The following is a 16117-nucleotide window of genomic DNA, read 5'->3' on the forward strand; positions in this document are numbered from 1 at the left end:
CGCGTCCTTCCCTTGCGCCCCCCCCAGCTGGGTGGAGCTAAGGAGCTAGGAAAGGACTCCAGGAGGTTAAAAGTAAGGGACTGGAGTGAGCCACCAAGGCACAGCAGAGAAGGACGTGTGCTGTGCATTCCTCAGCGCCTCATTTTAGGGGATGCAAAAATGCTATAAGGCCGTGCTAACGGTTTCTTTGCTCTTCAGTCGTTTAAGAAAAAACAAAACGTTTTAATAAGGCCTGCCGATCCCTTTTTCAGTTTTTTACATTTTCTCATTACTGTTAATCGCTACTGTTTTTCAATGAACAGTGGTTTATAATGCAGGACTGCATATACATCCATTTGTGTAAGTACTTGATCTTATTTTAAAATTATGTAAAAACGGCATCTTAAAATTTTCATTTGACTACGTGTAACAATTTGAGGCAAACACAATGCAATAGGCAATATTTCATAAACAAGCTTTCATAGAATGCTTCACAGAACTGACCACCATAAATGAAAATATTTAGAAATCTGTTCAGGGAACATTTTTTTTTTAATTAAGTGGTGATCTTGGTAAAATACAGTCGTCGTCCCCCCCCCCCCCCCAGTGTGATGTGCCCTTTGCAATAAGAAACACGGTCTCTAGTGACAACACAAAGGGCTTCCAGTGGCTTGAGAGGAACATATCGTGCAATTGAATAAAGGCATCCAATGATTCCATTCTCCCAACAGGATTCATTAACACCAGCTCTGCAGATCCCACGTCCGGTCCCGTGTGGCCTTTTGGGTTATTACCGGGTCCTCGTTTTCAGCGGCAGGTACGGCGTGTCCCATTTTTGACGTTTGAAAAGAGCTCTTCGACGTCACTGGTTTTTTTTTTTCGTTCTTAGCGCTCACGTCTCAATTCAAGGCCGAAACGTCGTTCGTTTTTCTTCACGATCACGACTGGCCCAAATGCTGGAGTCGGAACTCACGACGAATGTTGACTGGATCCTGCTCTCTTTGTCCCTCAGAGCAAAGGGTATCCGGTCTTTTACGAAAAGAGCCTGTCTGTACTGGCCCCACAGTAATTGGAACACACTTCCCAAAAATATTGGGACAGCAAAATCATTGGCTATCTTCCAACACAGTCCCACCTCTTCTTACCGTTTCTTGGTTCCCTTCATCCTTGACATGTAGTAGTCCCACCTTTTGTATTTTTTAAATAAATAGTTTTCAGTTATTTTTATTGTTTTAGAATTCTCACAGCTAGTTAATGTCAACTAAATTATGGATTGAGACAACTGTAAATATATGTTTGGAATGTCTTCAGTAGAAAAAAAATAGTTAATGGCCCACATTAGTTAAATCTCAGTTTTCACATGCCTTAAGGTTGGTGGTATGCAATGAACGGGACATATCCTTCTTATGGTCCTCCTCCTCAGAAAAATTAATTGTTTAACGCTTATGCCTGCATTAATACACATTTTTACAAAATACATGTAGTAAAAATGACAGTGGGATTGGTCTGTGTGTGTGCTTGTGTGTGCATGTGTACAGTTAAGGGCTTTCACATGGCCAGTAGTTTCCAAACGGTAGTCGGCATTAAATGTTTATTTCTTAATATTTAAAATTTTACATAACCAACTGCATGCATGTTAAATATGTATAGACAAACCTACAACATTTACAACACTGACAAAACACAGTACAGCTTACACAGGCAATCTTCTCAAATCCACATGGCCCTTGCTGAGCTAACAGTCTCTCAGCTGTCCCTCTTTTCTCTGCTGGTTATGCCAGGAGTTTGAGATGCAATAAAAGATTTTTAAACAGGAATTCAGCCACACTAGTTTGTAAAAAAAAAAAAAAAAAGAAGAAAAGAAAAGTTAAAAGATTTGAGACATAGTGTGTTAGATGTTACATGAGTTTGTTTGTTTTTATTTTTGTTCCTATCCCCCCCCCCCCCCCCCAAAAAAAAGTATTCAGTGTTACACCAAGGCCATCCCAATAGAAAGCACCAAAAATAGATGACCCAGTGTGTAAGGATGTAAATTTAAGGGTGCGTGAGTATACGTATAAGGCTGTGTAAGTGTAAAGGTGCGTAAACATAAAGGTGTGTTAGTATAAAAGTGTGTGAGTGTAAAGGTGCGTAAACATAAAGGTGTGTTAGTATAAAAGCATATGAGTGTAAAGGTGCGTGAACATAAAGGTGTGTTAGTATAAAAGCGTGTGAGTGTAAAGGTTTGAAAACAGGAAACAATTCTGAATGAAAAGCAGGCGATTCCTGTGTGCACAGTGTGTGAAATATAAGTGAATGTAAATAGTGTAAATGTCCATCCGCTTTGGCATTCACACAACCAGCTTCAATGACCCCCCTCCTCCTTCCCAGCATGCACCAGAAAGAAACATCCTTCTCCTCAGCCTTTCTCTTCGTCACTAGGATACATTTCCATTGCAGTAGATACCGTGCAGTTATACCTTAACTCTTTGATACTTGTTTACATTATACTGTGCTATCTCTATTTTTATAGTGAGCTATCAAATCCTCCTCTGTCACTCAGGAATGTCGTACTGACCTATCAAATCCTCCTCTGTCACTCAGGAATGTTGTACTAACCTATCAAATCCTCCTGTCACTCAGGAATGTTGTACTGACCTATCAGACCCTCCTCTGTCACTCAGGAATGTTGTACTGACCTATCAAATCCTCCTCTGTCACTCCGGAATGTTGTACTGACCTATCGAATCCTCCTCCGTCATTCAGGAATGTTGTACTGTATCGACATTAGAATGAGCGGGACCTCTTTGTCGCCAGTCCCCAAAAGCGGCAGCATCTTCTCCGTGAATTCCTCGGAGTGGAAGGTGTACAGCTCCGAGCCCGACTTGGCGTTGTAGAAGGTCACCTGACCCTCCTCGCAGTCCAGGAACACCCCGACTCTCCGCAGCCGGCTGGAGATCTTGACTTTGGCGAGCGGGGCTGTGGTCAGGGCGCGCAGCTGGGTGCCCCCCCACCAGAGCCCGTAGTACCCGTTGACGGAGTTCATGTCAAACAGGCCCTTCCTCTGAGCGGACTCCTTCACAACCCCCACTTTCCAATCCCTGTTTTCCCCCACGTGCACCTGAGGACGACAGGTAAAACATAAACTAAATATAAATTAGCGAGCAGCGTTAAAAGGACGGGGGTACCGAGCGGCTGATAGAGCAGCCTATACAATATGTGTCTTTATTGGTCACAAAAAATTCAGGCCTTCAAAAACACATTCTCTTTAAAAGTCAACAATTATGAAGGAAAACATGTAAAGAACATGTAGTGAAAACTTGGGGGGGGGGGGGGGGTTGTGTACGTCAGTTGTGTAGTTGTGTGTTCATTGACACAATCAAGAAGGGGGCCAGTCACAGACAGCAAACACAGAGCTGCGTCCGTGTTGGCGCCCCCTGCCTTTACCTCCCAGTAGTGTTTCCCGGAGGAGAAGCCCTCCTTGGCCAGGACGCAGGACCAGACGTCGTAGCGGTGAGCGCTGTTCCGGTAGTGCTGGAGTTTCTCTCCCCTCTTCACCTGCTTTCGGTCGTCCGACAGGATCAGGAAGGGGTAGGCCGTCACTGGGTTCAGAGTGATGTCATCTGGAGGGGTGGGAGGGGGGGGAGAGATTGCATCGTGGATTATGAAGCGAACGGTACCAAGTTTGCCTGATAATAGGGGGATAATGTCCCCCACATTGAACGACAGCCCAGCTGGGGTGGGGTGGGGGGGTGGGGGGTTTGGGGTGGGGGGTGGGGTTGTGGGGGGGTGGGGTGGTGGGGTGGGCGGGACTCACCTGCAAAGGAACGGACCTTCTTGATTCCTGAAAGATGAATTTTCAGTTTTAATGAGAATGCTGGCGTTCACCGGGGCAGGTGCCCACACTGTTCATAAGATCTCAAGCGTGTGATGCGGAAGGTAAAGGGGCTTCTCTACGTACCTGATCCTCGCACTTTTCTGAGATCTGCAAGAAAACAGGGAATCGGTAAATGACATTTTAATAATGATTTGAGGTGATGATGATGATGATGATGTAGGGCCTTACCCTTCAATGACCACTCCCTCCTCCTCATTCCGTGAAGAGACATAATGCTCTCACTTCCTGTCAGGGACACTAAAACAGATGATAAAATCTAAGGATTCAATGCATTCATAAAAGATGGACACTCAAAATTTTTAGTGCTGATGAGACTAAAGACTCAAATGCTTTAACATATTGCCATATATGGAGATATCCAGCTGCATTTATCCATTTATAGAGCGGGACATATTGCTGCAGCGATGCAGGTTAAGCACTCTGCTCAAGGGGACAACAGCAGTGTCCTACCAGGGAACTGAATCCAGCCCCTTAGAGTTGGAAGCTCAGCACCATAAGCGTTATACTACACTGCTGCCCCAACAGACAGCTGTATACTCAAGCCAGGAGTATATGTACTGTGGTGGCTTTTTTTTTTTCAATCAATCAATCAATCAATTTTTATTTGTATAGTGCTTTTAACAAAGGAGCTTTTTCACAAAGCAGCTTTACAGAGAACCGGCCCCCAAAGAGTAAGCCTAGGGCAACAGTGGCAAGGAGAAACTCCCTGACTGATAACAGGAAGAAGCCTTGAGCAGAGCCGGACTCAGAGGGGGAACCCATCTTTTGTTATGGAAAGTCAATAGTGGCAGGAGGCGGGGGTGCCCAGCTGGTCTAGCTGGTCTAGGGCTGGAGCTAGTGCTTACCGGATCTGCTTACAACCTCGCCCATATGGATGTCCTCCAGCCTGTCTCTCAGCTCCCCCAGGGCCTTCTTGGCCTCCCCGAGAGGGAGGTGCAGCTCCAGGTGGTCCGGTTCCTGGATGTCCTCCTCGTCGTCGGTGAAGAGGGCGTTGGCCGCCTCGAAACTCTGAGGAGGAGAGAGGGGGGCTTGGCTTCAGACATTATCACAAATTAGCCAGGTAATTAAAAATGTATCCACCAATCACCATCAGCGTTGTTTTAATCGGGTTGTTACCAATGTGCTCCCTGATTGGTTGACCTCCTCACCGTCTTCTACCTTGTAAGATGATGTCATGACTGTCATACTTATCCCTATTTTATCATCCCCATTTCAAGCACCAGATGGCGCTGAAGCGTGCGCCCACGCAGAGCTGGGGTCCCCCTGACCTCTGGCAGTGAGGGGGCGGAGCTTACCTTCAGGAAGCTGATGTGATCCTCGGAGCTGGCCTGCACCTCCAGATTGGCCCTCTGCTCCTGGAACTGCCCCAGCTCCTCCTCCAGCTGGGAGACCAGCTCCTGCCCGTGTGCCTCCATGATCGCCTGCCTCTCCTCGATGCCTCCCACCAGCTCGCCCCGAATCCTCTCCACCGACTGCGTCATCTCCGTCAGAATCTGCTCCACCTCCGACGCCTCGCCCTTTGCAAAGCTCTGTGGGTGCAAGGGCAGAGGAACCCACCAATCACCGACACCCATTCGAGGCGCTCGCAATCATCACTTCGCTGCAGTTTCTCCGATAGGATCAATGGGCCCGATAAGTCCTTCAGCAGGTGCAAAAACCAGTATCATGACCAATGATTGGTCATGGCATTTGTTTTTGCACCAATCATTGGTTGTGTTATTAGTTTTTCAATGTGCTGAAAGGTTTTGCTTATGGCTAAAGGTCTTAGTAAGTCAGGCCCAATGATCTTTGCTGTGTAATGGTATTTTCCTTTGTTATTGATATATATTTGACATATTTATGAATATAAAGCATTTAAAAATGCTAAGGAACTGATTCCACAAGATACTCACCCGAAGAGACTCCAATTTGCGATTGATTTCGTTCAGTCGTACTGTCTTCTCCTTGATCCTGCTTTGTAACTCCAATTCAGTTTTTCCAAGAAGTCTCTTTGATAGCGTGCACACACACACACACAGACACACACACACACACAATGTCCTCACATTAAATCAAATATACTACTGCAGACATTTAATTGCGGAAATGGAGTTCATTCAAAAAGAGCATATAAACCGGTTGCTGTCATTTAAATATGGGCAAATAAGCAGGTAACATTCAGTTTTAATTTAAATTACAAGTACACTGTTCAGGATGGTAAAAGAACAAGCACCCAAGTTTGAAGTGCCAAGTAACAGTCAGACCTGGGTCAAATACATATTTGTTTTGGATTCAAATCCTTCTCTACGCTTTACTGATCTGATCTGGTGCATTAGAACCAATGAAATACTCACAAAAAGTGCAAAAACCCCACCTTCTGGTCATATTGGCAGGCTCAATTACACCAGGCAAGATCAACAGAGCACAGAATCCTAAACAAATATGTATTTGACCGTAGACCGTATAAAAATGCATTTGACCCAGGTCTGGTAATGGTACTAGTAACAGAAGATGAGAAAAGTCACACGCTCCTCAAGTTAACCACGCATTACATTACATTACATTTATTTAGCAGACGCTTTTTTATTTTACATCATTATTACAACCAACAATTCAGCTTCGCGTGGGGACAACCTGAAGAATACGCAGTCTTCTTTCACTGTCCAATTTACTCCAGTGCTAATTACAAACATGAAATTAGTCTGAAGCCAGGGGACATAATGCAGGTTGAAGGACGGCACGCGTGCTGTTGTTATGAGTGAAACGCGGTGTAGGCGTACCTGCTTGTTGGCTCTCTCCGTCTGTATGGACACGGTCCTGTGGGTGCGGTGCTCCTCCAGGACGCAGATGGCGCAGATGCAGGTCTGCTCGGTGCAGCAGTACACCTCCAGGAGGCGGTGGTGGGTGGGGCAGGTGCGCCCCTTCAGGGCCTCCCGGGGGTCGAGCAGCTGGTGGCGGGCGTAGCAGGGCGCCTGCAGGTGCGGCTGGATGTGGCTCTCGCAGTACGAGGCGGTGCAGGTGAGGCAGGACTTCACCGCCGCCAACTTCCTGCCCGTGCAGACGTCGCACGTCACCTCCCAGCCGTCGCTCGTCCCCTCGCTCCCGGCTCCTCCTCCTCCTCCTCCTCCTCCGTTCGCCAGCTCCGCGCCCGCCCCCGCTCCCGCCCCCGCCCCCGCCCCCAGGCCGGGACCCGCGACCCCGAACTGCGACTCCTTGAACTTGTCGGTGATGAGGGCGAAGACGCGGTTGACGTTCAGCTCGGGCCGCTCGCCGAACTGCCGCTTGCACAGCGGGCAGCTGCAGCCGTCGCTGGTGGCCCAGTAGCCGCCGATGCAGATCTGGCAGAAGTTGTGGCCGCAGGGCGTGGACACCGGGTTGGTGAACAGGTCCAGGCAGATGGAGCAGGTGAGCTCCTGCTCGGAGAACATCAGCGAGCCGCCGGATTCCGCCATTCTGCGGAAAACGAAAGGAACGTTGGCAGCAGAGGGGACTGATGTCGTTGACCGCGTGACACATTCTCCACTATTGGTTTCCTTCTAAAGGCTCTTCCTGTTGTTTTAATATGGGCAAATTAGCCATTGACATTTTAACAACCGACACCGTCCCAGGCTGGTAAAAGGACAGACACCCAAGTTTGACGAAGCGCTACAATTTACTTTAATGCTAATTACAATGTCAGCAACAGAGGGGACTACTGTCATTGATTCCATGACAACACGCATTCAAGACCATGATGCACGTTGCTTTCTGGTGCTGATTAACCAATGGTTGCTGCTTCCTGGTGCTGATTAGCCAATGTGTGTTGCTTTCTGGTGCTAATTAACAAATATATGCTGCTTAGAGTTTTTTGAGCAAACTTTCTTGAACTTTTCAGGCAAACCTCATAAGGACATGCAAGAATGAATGACCTCAGAACAGACTTTTAAAAATAGCTTCTGAGACATTCTTTTGAAACCCCACCCTAGTTGTGTAATCAAATGATCATGATGATTGTGTAGATCTTACTCACACTGACTTGACAACAGGTTAGATTTTTGTTGCAGATTATGCGGAGTTAGAAGAAAAACAGAGGCCTGTAAAATTTAATAGATCGTTCCTTCTGATGTACCTTGAAGATTCAATGCATTTTTAAAGCGTTGAATGTTACACATTTATAATGAAGGACCTACGGGGACACTGCCTGCTACTGGGATTCCAGGCAAAACAAAAAAAAAAGACAACAGTGTTTTGAGTGAACTTGAGTGCTGACAAAGCAGGAAAATGCATGCTAGTGTGCCACAGCACTCTTACTGTAAACTGTAAATTACTGTAAACTGTAAATTTTCTTACTGAATGGCAGTTCACATTCAGTTGTGTTTCAGTGAGGTCGGCACCATTCATATTCACATAACTGAATTTATTGTATGCGTGCGAGTGCGTGTGCATCTATATTACCTGCCCTCTGAGATTCTCATTCCTGCTTGACACTACCAACAGAAGTTGAGAAATGAGTTTTATATATAGAACAAAGATGAAGGTGAAGGCATAACTATACTTTACCATCAAGATTTCTTATCTCTCAGGGAGGTGGAAATCTGAAGAGAGTAATGTCTGGACCAGCTAAACCAAATCACACCATGTATTCTTATTTACACATTATTTAATATTTATGTCCTGAGGTATTATCAGGAGTCTCAACTTTTGTTCATGGGAGCAGCAGCTTCCAGAAAAAAAGAGGATTCTCTCTGCTTTGTTTGATAAATGCCATGAGATTTGTAATAATGCAATGGGGTTGACCTGACTGCACAAATGAGCAAGCAGGTGAATAGGCCTGTTAGTCGCCAGCTGCCAATCAAATCAACAATAATGAACATGCCACAATTGTCTGACATCATAGGCAAGTTATTATTCATATCTACTACTCCAAAACAACGTCAGACTTGTGGTTTTCTCTGAGAACTAAAGTTTTAAAATTAATATGAAAGTGAGAGTAATTTGAGTGCGTATCCAGTAGATTTGCATCCAGTGAACCCTTCCACAACCCCCCCCCCCGCTCCCCCTTTCCCCCACCCCTGCACCCCAACGTATTCCCATTCTTCCAAATGGAAAATGGAGCAGACGACATGTTTGTGATCTAAACTGAGCGTACCCTGGCGTTCACACGTCACATTCACACACAAAAAGAGTTCAGCCACAGCCATTAGAGCAACGTCACCCGGTCAAACGTGGGAACACAATCCAGAGAAAAATTTCCACTCAACAAGAAATCAAAATTCATCCGCCCCTCCCAACCCTCCCTGCCATGTGCCCTAGTTTTCCAGAATGCAAAAAGTCCTGCCCCGAAAAAAAAAGAATCCTTCTTGTCTGACGGCATTCCGTGAAAAATCTGTTTATCTTAGACAAGTGTCAGTCGGCATCGTCGTTACGCAACCCTAATCCCTACAAGCTTCTAGTGTGTCTCTCTTATTGTAAGCACCGCAACACCCAGACTCATTTCATTAACAATTTCCATGAGAAATGTTTCATGTTGAGCCACGTGCCCTTCAGACACAATTCCACCTACCTGTTTAGAATTCATTATGACCTTATCGTTGTGTGATAAAATGAAAGAAGGACCTAGGGCCCTAATTTCCTGGCATCAAGATTTGAGAAGCCCACGCTGTTCTATGTTAAAAAAAAGGACGTACAATCACCCATTTATTAGAATGCTTCTCCACTCCAAGATTCCTCCTCATGGCCGTCTTGAATGTGTCAAATTAAATTAAAAATTAAAAATTATTAAAAATTAAAATTGAATTAAAAATTCAAGTCTATTCACTCACTGTCCTAGCTAATACTTTGCAAAAGCTGGAAATGGCCACAGCTACGTTTTCTGATACGTGTACAGCAGGTACTTCACTAAATCAATTTGTTTTTCTCATGCTTTATGACTCCAATACAAGCCTCTTACAGCCAAGCTGTGGGGGTCATTCTGAGCACACTTACCCTTACTCAAATCTGAACTTTTTACTGTGGCCAATGGCCATCTACCTCAGCTTGTTTTTAGGAATGTTTTGCCTAACCACATATCACCAGGCCTGCATGGGCTGGGCACTAAGGGGCTGGGCACCAGCTACCTGAGGGCATGATTTAGGGTGGACCCCTCCTTCAAACACAGTTCCCTAGGGACTGTCCCCACACCTCACCTTTCAACAGCAGGCACTGTGCAGTGCACCCTCCATTATGCCACAAGATACTCGTTTTTAAAAAATGTAAAAACATGAAAATAAAATTTCCTTGCGATGTCATTTCTAAACGAGAGTGGCACAGCTGTCCAGATATTCACTAACATTTTCATTTTAATCCAGTGGCGTATGCGTTAAGCATTAGTTTTAACATTAAAGGATTATGGTCTACCCCCGAGTGTAGCACAGGTTTTCTATCCTCAGTGCTGCCGAATCCCATTCTGTGCATGTCTGTCGTTTAGGGAAGTGTAGCCGGATCTGTCCATCATCCTTTATTGTGTTAACCTCTCCATCAAACGCAACAGCCGAAAGAATTTTTCTTTTTTCACCTCAACTCGACTACAAATGAACACCTATTAAGGACCACATCACAGGGCTCTCCTGACCTCTCGCTGCTGTTTGAGAGATGAGCAGCTGTAATTTGGGCTCGTCAATGTCTGTTATTATTCCATGACGGTGACAGACGTCACCCCGACCTTTACACTCATTTTCACTGTAGTTTTGTTCTCACTAATACTTTCTGATTGGCCAATTTCAGACTGAGTTAAACAAGTTCTCGTTCTCAGCAGACAAAGGAATTCCATGTTATATTGTAAAAGATTTAGGTACTTAATACACTTTTTTTTAGAAATTCATGACAGCTTAAATGAATCCTTATATGCATACTTTTTTTTTTATTCATCGAGTTTTTAGTATTAGCGGCCTCACTACTGTGCTTATGTGCAAAAGTGTTACAAATGTTACGAGGAACTCAGATAAACAACGGCCAATTTCATTCACAGAAAATATGTTTTCATGTCTGTCTTTCAACATATTCATGTTATCTGTGGATGTAGCAGCACATAGGTTGTAACACATGCTGTCTTTCTAGTCATGACATTAGCTGCATCGCTACTGAATCTGTGAGAACACTACATCATGCAAAAAAATCACAGGAACGTACGAGGAATATATACATAAGCATGGCTAGGGGCGATCAAAGTGTCTGGTTTCATGATTTGAGTTATGTTCACACCGACACCGATGAATCTGATATTAAATGTGCAAGCACACTTACATACCACATGATTGCATTTGATCCTAAGATTGTTTGAGGCCCTACTTGTAAAAAAAAAAAAATTATATATACTGTATTATCATACGGGACCATTTTGAAAAGCCGTACCTGCTGGAAAGCCATACACCCGCCACTAACAGGTCCAGTAATAGTTATAGTTCTGGACTTTATATCTTACTGTTTATAGTTCTACATGTTACATTTGACTTTCTTTCCCGCTATTTTTATTTTATTTTTTATTTTTAACCACTTTTGTTTATTGTGCCACCCCTGCTCCAGCCACACAAGGAGCCCCGCACCACCAGCCACACAGCGCTGTGCTTTGGACCACAAATGCCGAGTTTGAATCCGGCTGTGCCACACATTTAGCTTCCAGCTTTCTGAAATGCCAAAAGAATCCTTTAACTCTATATGCAATTCTGCATGCAAGAAACATGTCCATGGTGGTTTTCTAGGCATGTAACGTCTGACCCTTGGGAGGTTGCTTGATTTAACAATCCTTAAAATAGTTTACTATGGCTATCGCTGAAGTATGCGCAATGAACAAATAGAAGGTAATGCAAAAAATCCTGATTGAGATTGCCATAATTCAATCGTAAAAATACACATTGGTCTATTATTTATGTCTGAATTTGCAAGGCAATTATTCACTGAGGTGAAGCAACCAAACAGCATAACACATTATCTGCAAGACGCCACTAAGGGCATTTTGATGATGAAAAAATGTAATCAAGCACATCTTTATCAACATTATTCCTGCAACTTTGTACAACTCAGAAACCACAGAAGCCAGTTTTTATACGCTTACCTTATTTTCTATCGCGTTTCGTGCCTTTGAAAAAAGTGACAATGTGCTCCTAGGCTGAAGAGAGCATTGTGAAATTGCAGAGGCTCTGCGCTGCTCTGGTTGTTTATTGCTGTTGCCCTGGTCTGTGAAGGTAATTCCAGTTGTACAGGTATGTCTGAGAGTATTTGTGGGAGGGGCCGAGAGGAAGACTGGTGACAGTGTGTTTAAAAAGTTGAAGAGTGAGTCTGGTGACTCTAATGACACTGCATAAAAAGCAACACAGAGAGAACACAAACCACAGCACAGCAGAGTAAACCAAATGATGAGAAAAAAAACATTCTTATTTAGAACAGTACGACAATTTAAAAAAAATCAAAGGCCAACTAATTCATTATCAGAAATGGCTGTGTCTTCGCCATCGGAATAAGCCCAGAGCAATCCTGACCAATCTGGCTCAAATCCCCTCAATGCTGAACTGAATCTGTAATTTATCTGGCCCTTAATTTCAAATCGGCACCATATAAAATTTTTATTATACATAACTGTACCTCAATGTACCTAGTTAGGATAATACGATTATGTTAGTTTATTTGGCAGGATTGTTGTTGTTGTTGCTGTTTTTGTCTGATTAGGCAAATGTAATTCCAGTACTAGTTTGTACTCGGTAGGATTGTTGTTTGCTGAACAGGTTACTCTACAGGGTTGGAGTCCTGATCGATGTGGTCACTTCTGGCACTACGATCCTTACTTCACTCTAGTGTGTTTCTTTTGCACCTCTACACCGTGAACCAATGCACTTGTTGTACGTCGCTCTGGATAAGAGCGTCTGCTAAATGCCTGTAATGTAATGTAATGTAACTGGCCATAGTGTCACCAAGCGACAGGGTTTAAGTTGGGGGGGGGGGGGGGGTTGCCGTTCCCAGCTAACACAAAATGTTCTCTGTTCTCACAATGTTACTGGAACGCTTTCTCAATGTTATGACGTTGTTGCTACATTGCAGCAACAACTGTGAGAATGTTTCGTGCTAGCTGGAATGGCTCATCAGCTACCAGCAACCTCCTTGGATGGAGGGAACAACTGCAGTCTGCCAGTAACCCTAACGGCACAGGAAGTGAGGTCCAGTCTGCCCGTACCCTAAATTTCACAGGAAGTGATGTCCAGCCTGCCTGTACCTGTCCCCTTACCCTAACTGCACAGGAAGTGAGCCGCAGTCTGCCCGTACCCTAAATGCACAGGAAGTGAGCAACAGTCTGCCCGTACCCTAAATGCACAGGAAGTGAGGTCCAGTCTGCCTGTACCTATCCCCGTACCCTAACTGCACAGGAAGTGAGCCGCAGTCTGCCCGTACCTGTACCCTAACTGCACAGGAAGTGACAAGTGCACCACTCCAGTGTCACGACCACACAGCTCAGCCGGAGGACTGCGGCAAGGAAAGAGGCCGCGGTTAGCACAAACGGCGGTGTGCTTCTTACCGCCTGTCCTCTATAAGCGTATACCGTATGTCCTCTATAAACATAGACAAAGATAGACAAAGTAGGATGTTACAAAAAAAAAAAGATTAAGTCTCACGGACATGCAGAAAAGCAGACACGTCACGGATGCCGAACCGCACCACCACACGCGTGTGCAACCCAGCCGCGGAAAAGCAAAGTTTGCACGCTGCAGGGCAGCGTAGCGGTAAGGGCCCGAGAGCAAGGCAATTAACCTGAATTCCTACAGTAATTACCCAGCAGTATAAACATCCAGCGGTATAAAAAAAAAAAGTACAACAACAACAACAAACAAAAAAAAAAAAGAGTCACTGGGTAAATTGCTCTGGCTGGAAAGCACCTGCTAAACGGTCTAAGATGTGACGCGTGTGAGCGCAGCCCTCCCTACCCAAAAGCTGTTCCACTTCTCACACCCCAAAAGTCTGGAAGTTGTCACAACTCGTTTGACTGGCTCGCAGTTTGAACACCGGGTCCCTGGAAAAGAGACTACATGCTTTTATGGGGCATGGTGGCAGGGAGGACATAGGACGAAGGTGTACAACTCATTAAAAATGCACTGCATTTAATTTGCATGTGCTTGCTAGCCAAATCTTGTAGGGCTACTTTGTGATGAAAAGATTAGAGACCAGTTAGTGGAAGATTTTTGAAAGCCAAAGAGCTGTCTGAATCACTGCTGAAGGATAAAGGTTTAAACCCTCACCCAAGCTGTAAATACATAACGTTAATCAGAATAGATTAAAAAGGCAGGAAAGTGATGTTGCCATTTTTCTCCCATTTTCTCCCCAATTTAGTCGTTATGCCAATTCCCTTGTGGGCCAGCCACAGTCCTGGTCGATGCGCTGTCCTGCGTTGGTCTGGGGAGGGTGTAGACTTGCCACATGCCTCCTCCGATACATGTGCAGTCGCCAGCCGCTTTTTTTCCACCTGACAGCGAGGAGTTTCACTGGGAGAGCACTCGCGGAGGTTCACAAGGTTTTGGTGGACAGTTTCCATTAATAGCTGCCTGGTCTTAGAACACCTCTGAAAGAAAGGTGACTTGGATGGAGTACTAGATCACATGCTGTAGGTGATGTTCTCCTTATTGGGGGGGTGGGGGGGGGGGGGCGTCATGGGGGAGGAAGCACACAGATCACAGGCTTAAAAATGCAGAGGTAATACTCAGTGCCAACAGAAACATACCCTAACACTGCATTTCCAAAATGGGAAGTAAACTGTAAAGTTCCTGGGCCACATCATTTCAACAGATGAAATGAAACTGGACTCAAGGAAGCTGCCCAGAAGACAGAGAAGAGGACATCAACACAAGAAGAGCTTTCAGAATGGCAAACCAGCCAGGGAAGTTATTTACACATTCCCAGTCTGAAACGACAAGGTGGGTGGGGTGGAGTGGGGGGGGAATCAACAGCAAAAACAATTTGAGTGTTGAAGCAAGAGCTTACGTCCACACTACTGCTTGCATTGTATAAACCAAAGGGAACGCTGAGATTCTAAAGAAAGGCTTCAGAATTTGGCCTAGGGGCCGTTTTACTGGAGAACCATAAAGAACGCTCTAGTCACCTGCCTGTGGCGTAGGCCTGTGCATCAAGGTCACGGATGCCTCATAGTGTGTTGCGCAATTACAAGTGCCAAATAGCCTGGTATGAGGATGTGAAAATATTTCGAAACAATGCTGTCAATGTACGGCACATGCATTTGGAAACCGAAGGACTGAAATCAATATTCGACACGCTGAAAATGTTCCTTAGGCGTCTTAAGGGCGAACCATTCCTAATCTGAATGTTCGTTTACGAAAGGGCCCTCCCGGCGTGAAGAAAATGCGTATAATATACGAAACATTTGGGCTGCCAACTAAATAACCACCACATAGCCACAACTTAATTAGCCATATAATGCGATTATAGTCGGCTACACATTATAAATAAGATACGAAAACAATATCAAATGAGATGCAACGAATTTCGAGGTTTAATGATAACGTTCCAATTAATAAAAGTATTTTGTATTTATTAAACGTATTAAAGAGCCTGTTTTTACACATTGATGTTATCTATTTCCACATGGCCACATCCCCGAGTCAGTGCGAGCCTCTTATAACCCATGTCTACGTAAAATCCTAAAGAAAGAAAACTTAGAATGGATTTCATAAAGTTTAGGCTACACAATATTTCTTTATCTATTTTTTTTTTTTTTTTTTTTTTTTTTGTCTCCGGGTCGGCAAAATTGAGCAATTTGGATTTAACAGACAAATAAGAGATGCATATATTGTTACCTGGAGTTACGTTGCATTACTTCAAATACTCCGACTGGGAATTTCGTGAAAGTACTGAGTGCTAAATATTTCCCATACTGCACCTGTATCTTTGGAATCGCGTGGCGAGAAGCATTTATTTCCTCTCTACACATCCAAAAACATTCGAAATATTTCATATTGTCGAAGTGTAATAATAGTGCATGTGCTGTTATGTTTTTTAACGTACGCGAAAATATAATGCACTAGACTGAAATATGCGATCTTACTGCATCAACACTACCAATTAAATTGTACCGCCATACATACGTAGACGAAAAAAATTCTCAGGCACACTGATAGTGTGTTGCAATGCTTTTGGTGACCACGAAACACACAATGTCACATATGTACTTCACAGAGTTGCCAATGCAAAAGCTATCCGTTCACTCCTCGTTTACTAAATCAACGCAACAAATATTCAGGTAACATACTGCACCCATCAGAAGGGTGTTCT

At 44.5% G+C, this 16117-nt stretch overlaps 1 protein-coding gene across 2 annotated transcripts; it reads right to left on the reverse strand.

Annotated features, from left to right (window-relative positions):
* Positions 1 to 1556: 1556 nt before the first annotated feature.
* Positions 1557 to 16024, reverse strand: LOC118216228 (E3 ubiquitin-protein ligase TRIM39-like). Of its 2 annotated transcripts, none has more exons than XM_035397301.1 (10): positions 15643 to 16024; positions 6616 to 7288; positions 5749 to 5844; positions 5152 to 5385; positions 4702 to 4864; positions 4025 to 4093; positions 3920 to 3943; positions 3776 to 3802; positions 3406 to 3581; positions 1557 to 3079 (listed from the first exon to the last, which is right to left on the reverse strand). In XM_035397301.1, exons 1-10 carry the CDS (start codon positions 15798 to 15800, stop codon positions 2717 to 2719), a joined length of 1983 nt encoding a protein of 660 aa, XP_035253192.1. In that variant the 5' UTR covers positions 15801 to 16024; the 3' UTR covers positions 1557 to 2716. The 2 variants fall into 2 exon arrangements, with proteins under 2 accessions (XP_035253192.1, XP_035253193.1); XM_035397302.1 differs by lacking the exon at positions 15643 to 16024 and adding an exon at positions 11904 to 12074.
* Between the last annotated feature and the right edge of the window lie 93 nt (positions 16025 to 16117).

Source organism: Anguilla anguilla, chromosome 17 (assembly GCF_013347855.1).
Source record: "Anguilla anguilla isolate fAngAng1 chromosome 17, fAngAng1.pri, whole genome shotgun sequence".
In the NCBI taxonomy this organism is placed as follows: Eukaryota; Metazoa; Chordata; class Actinopteri; order Anguilliformes; family Anguillidae; genus Anguilla; species Anguilla anguilla.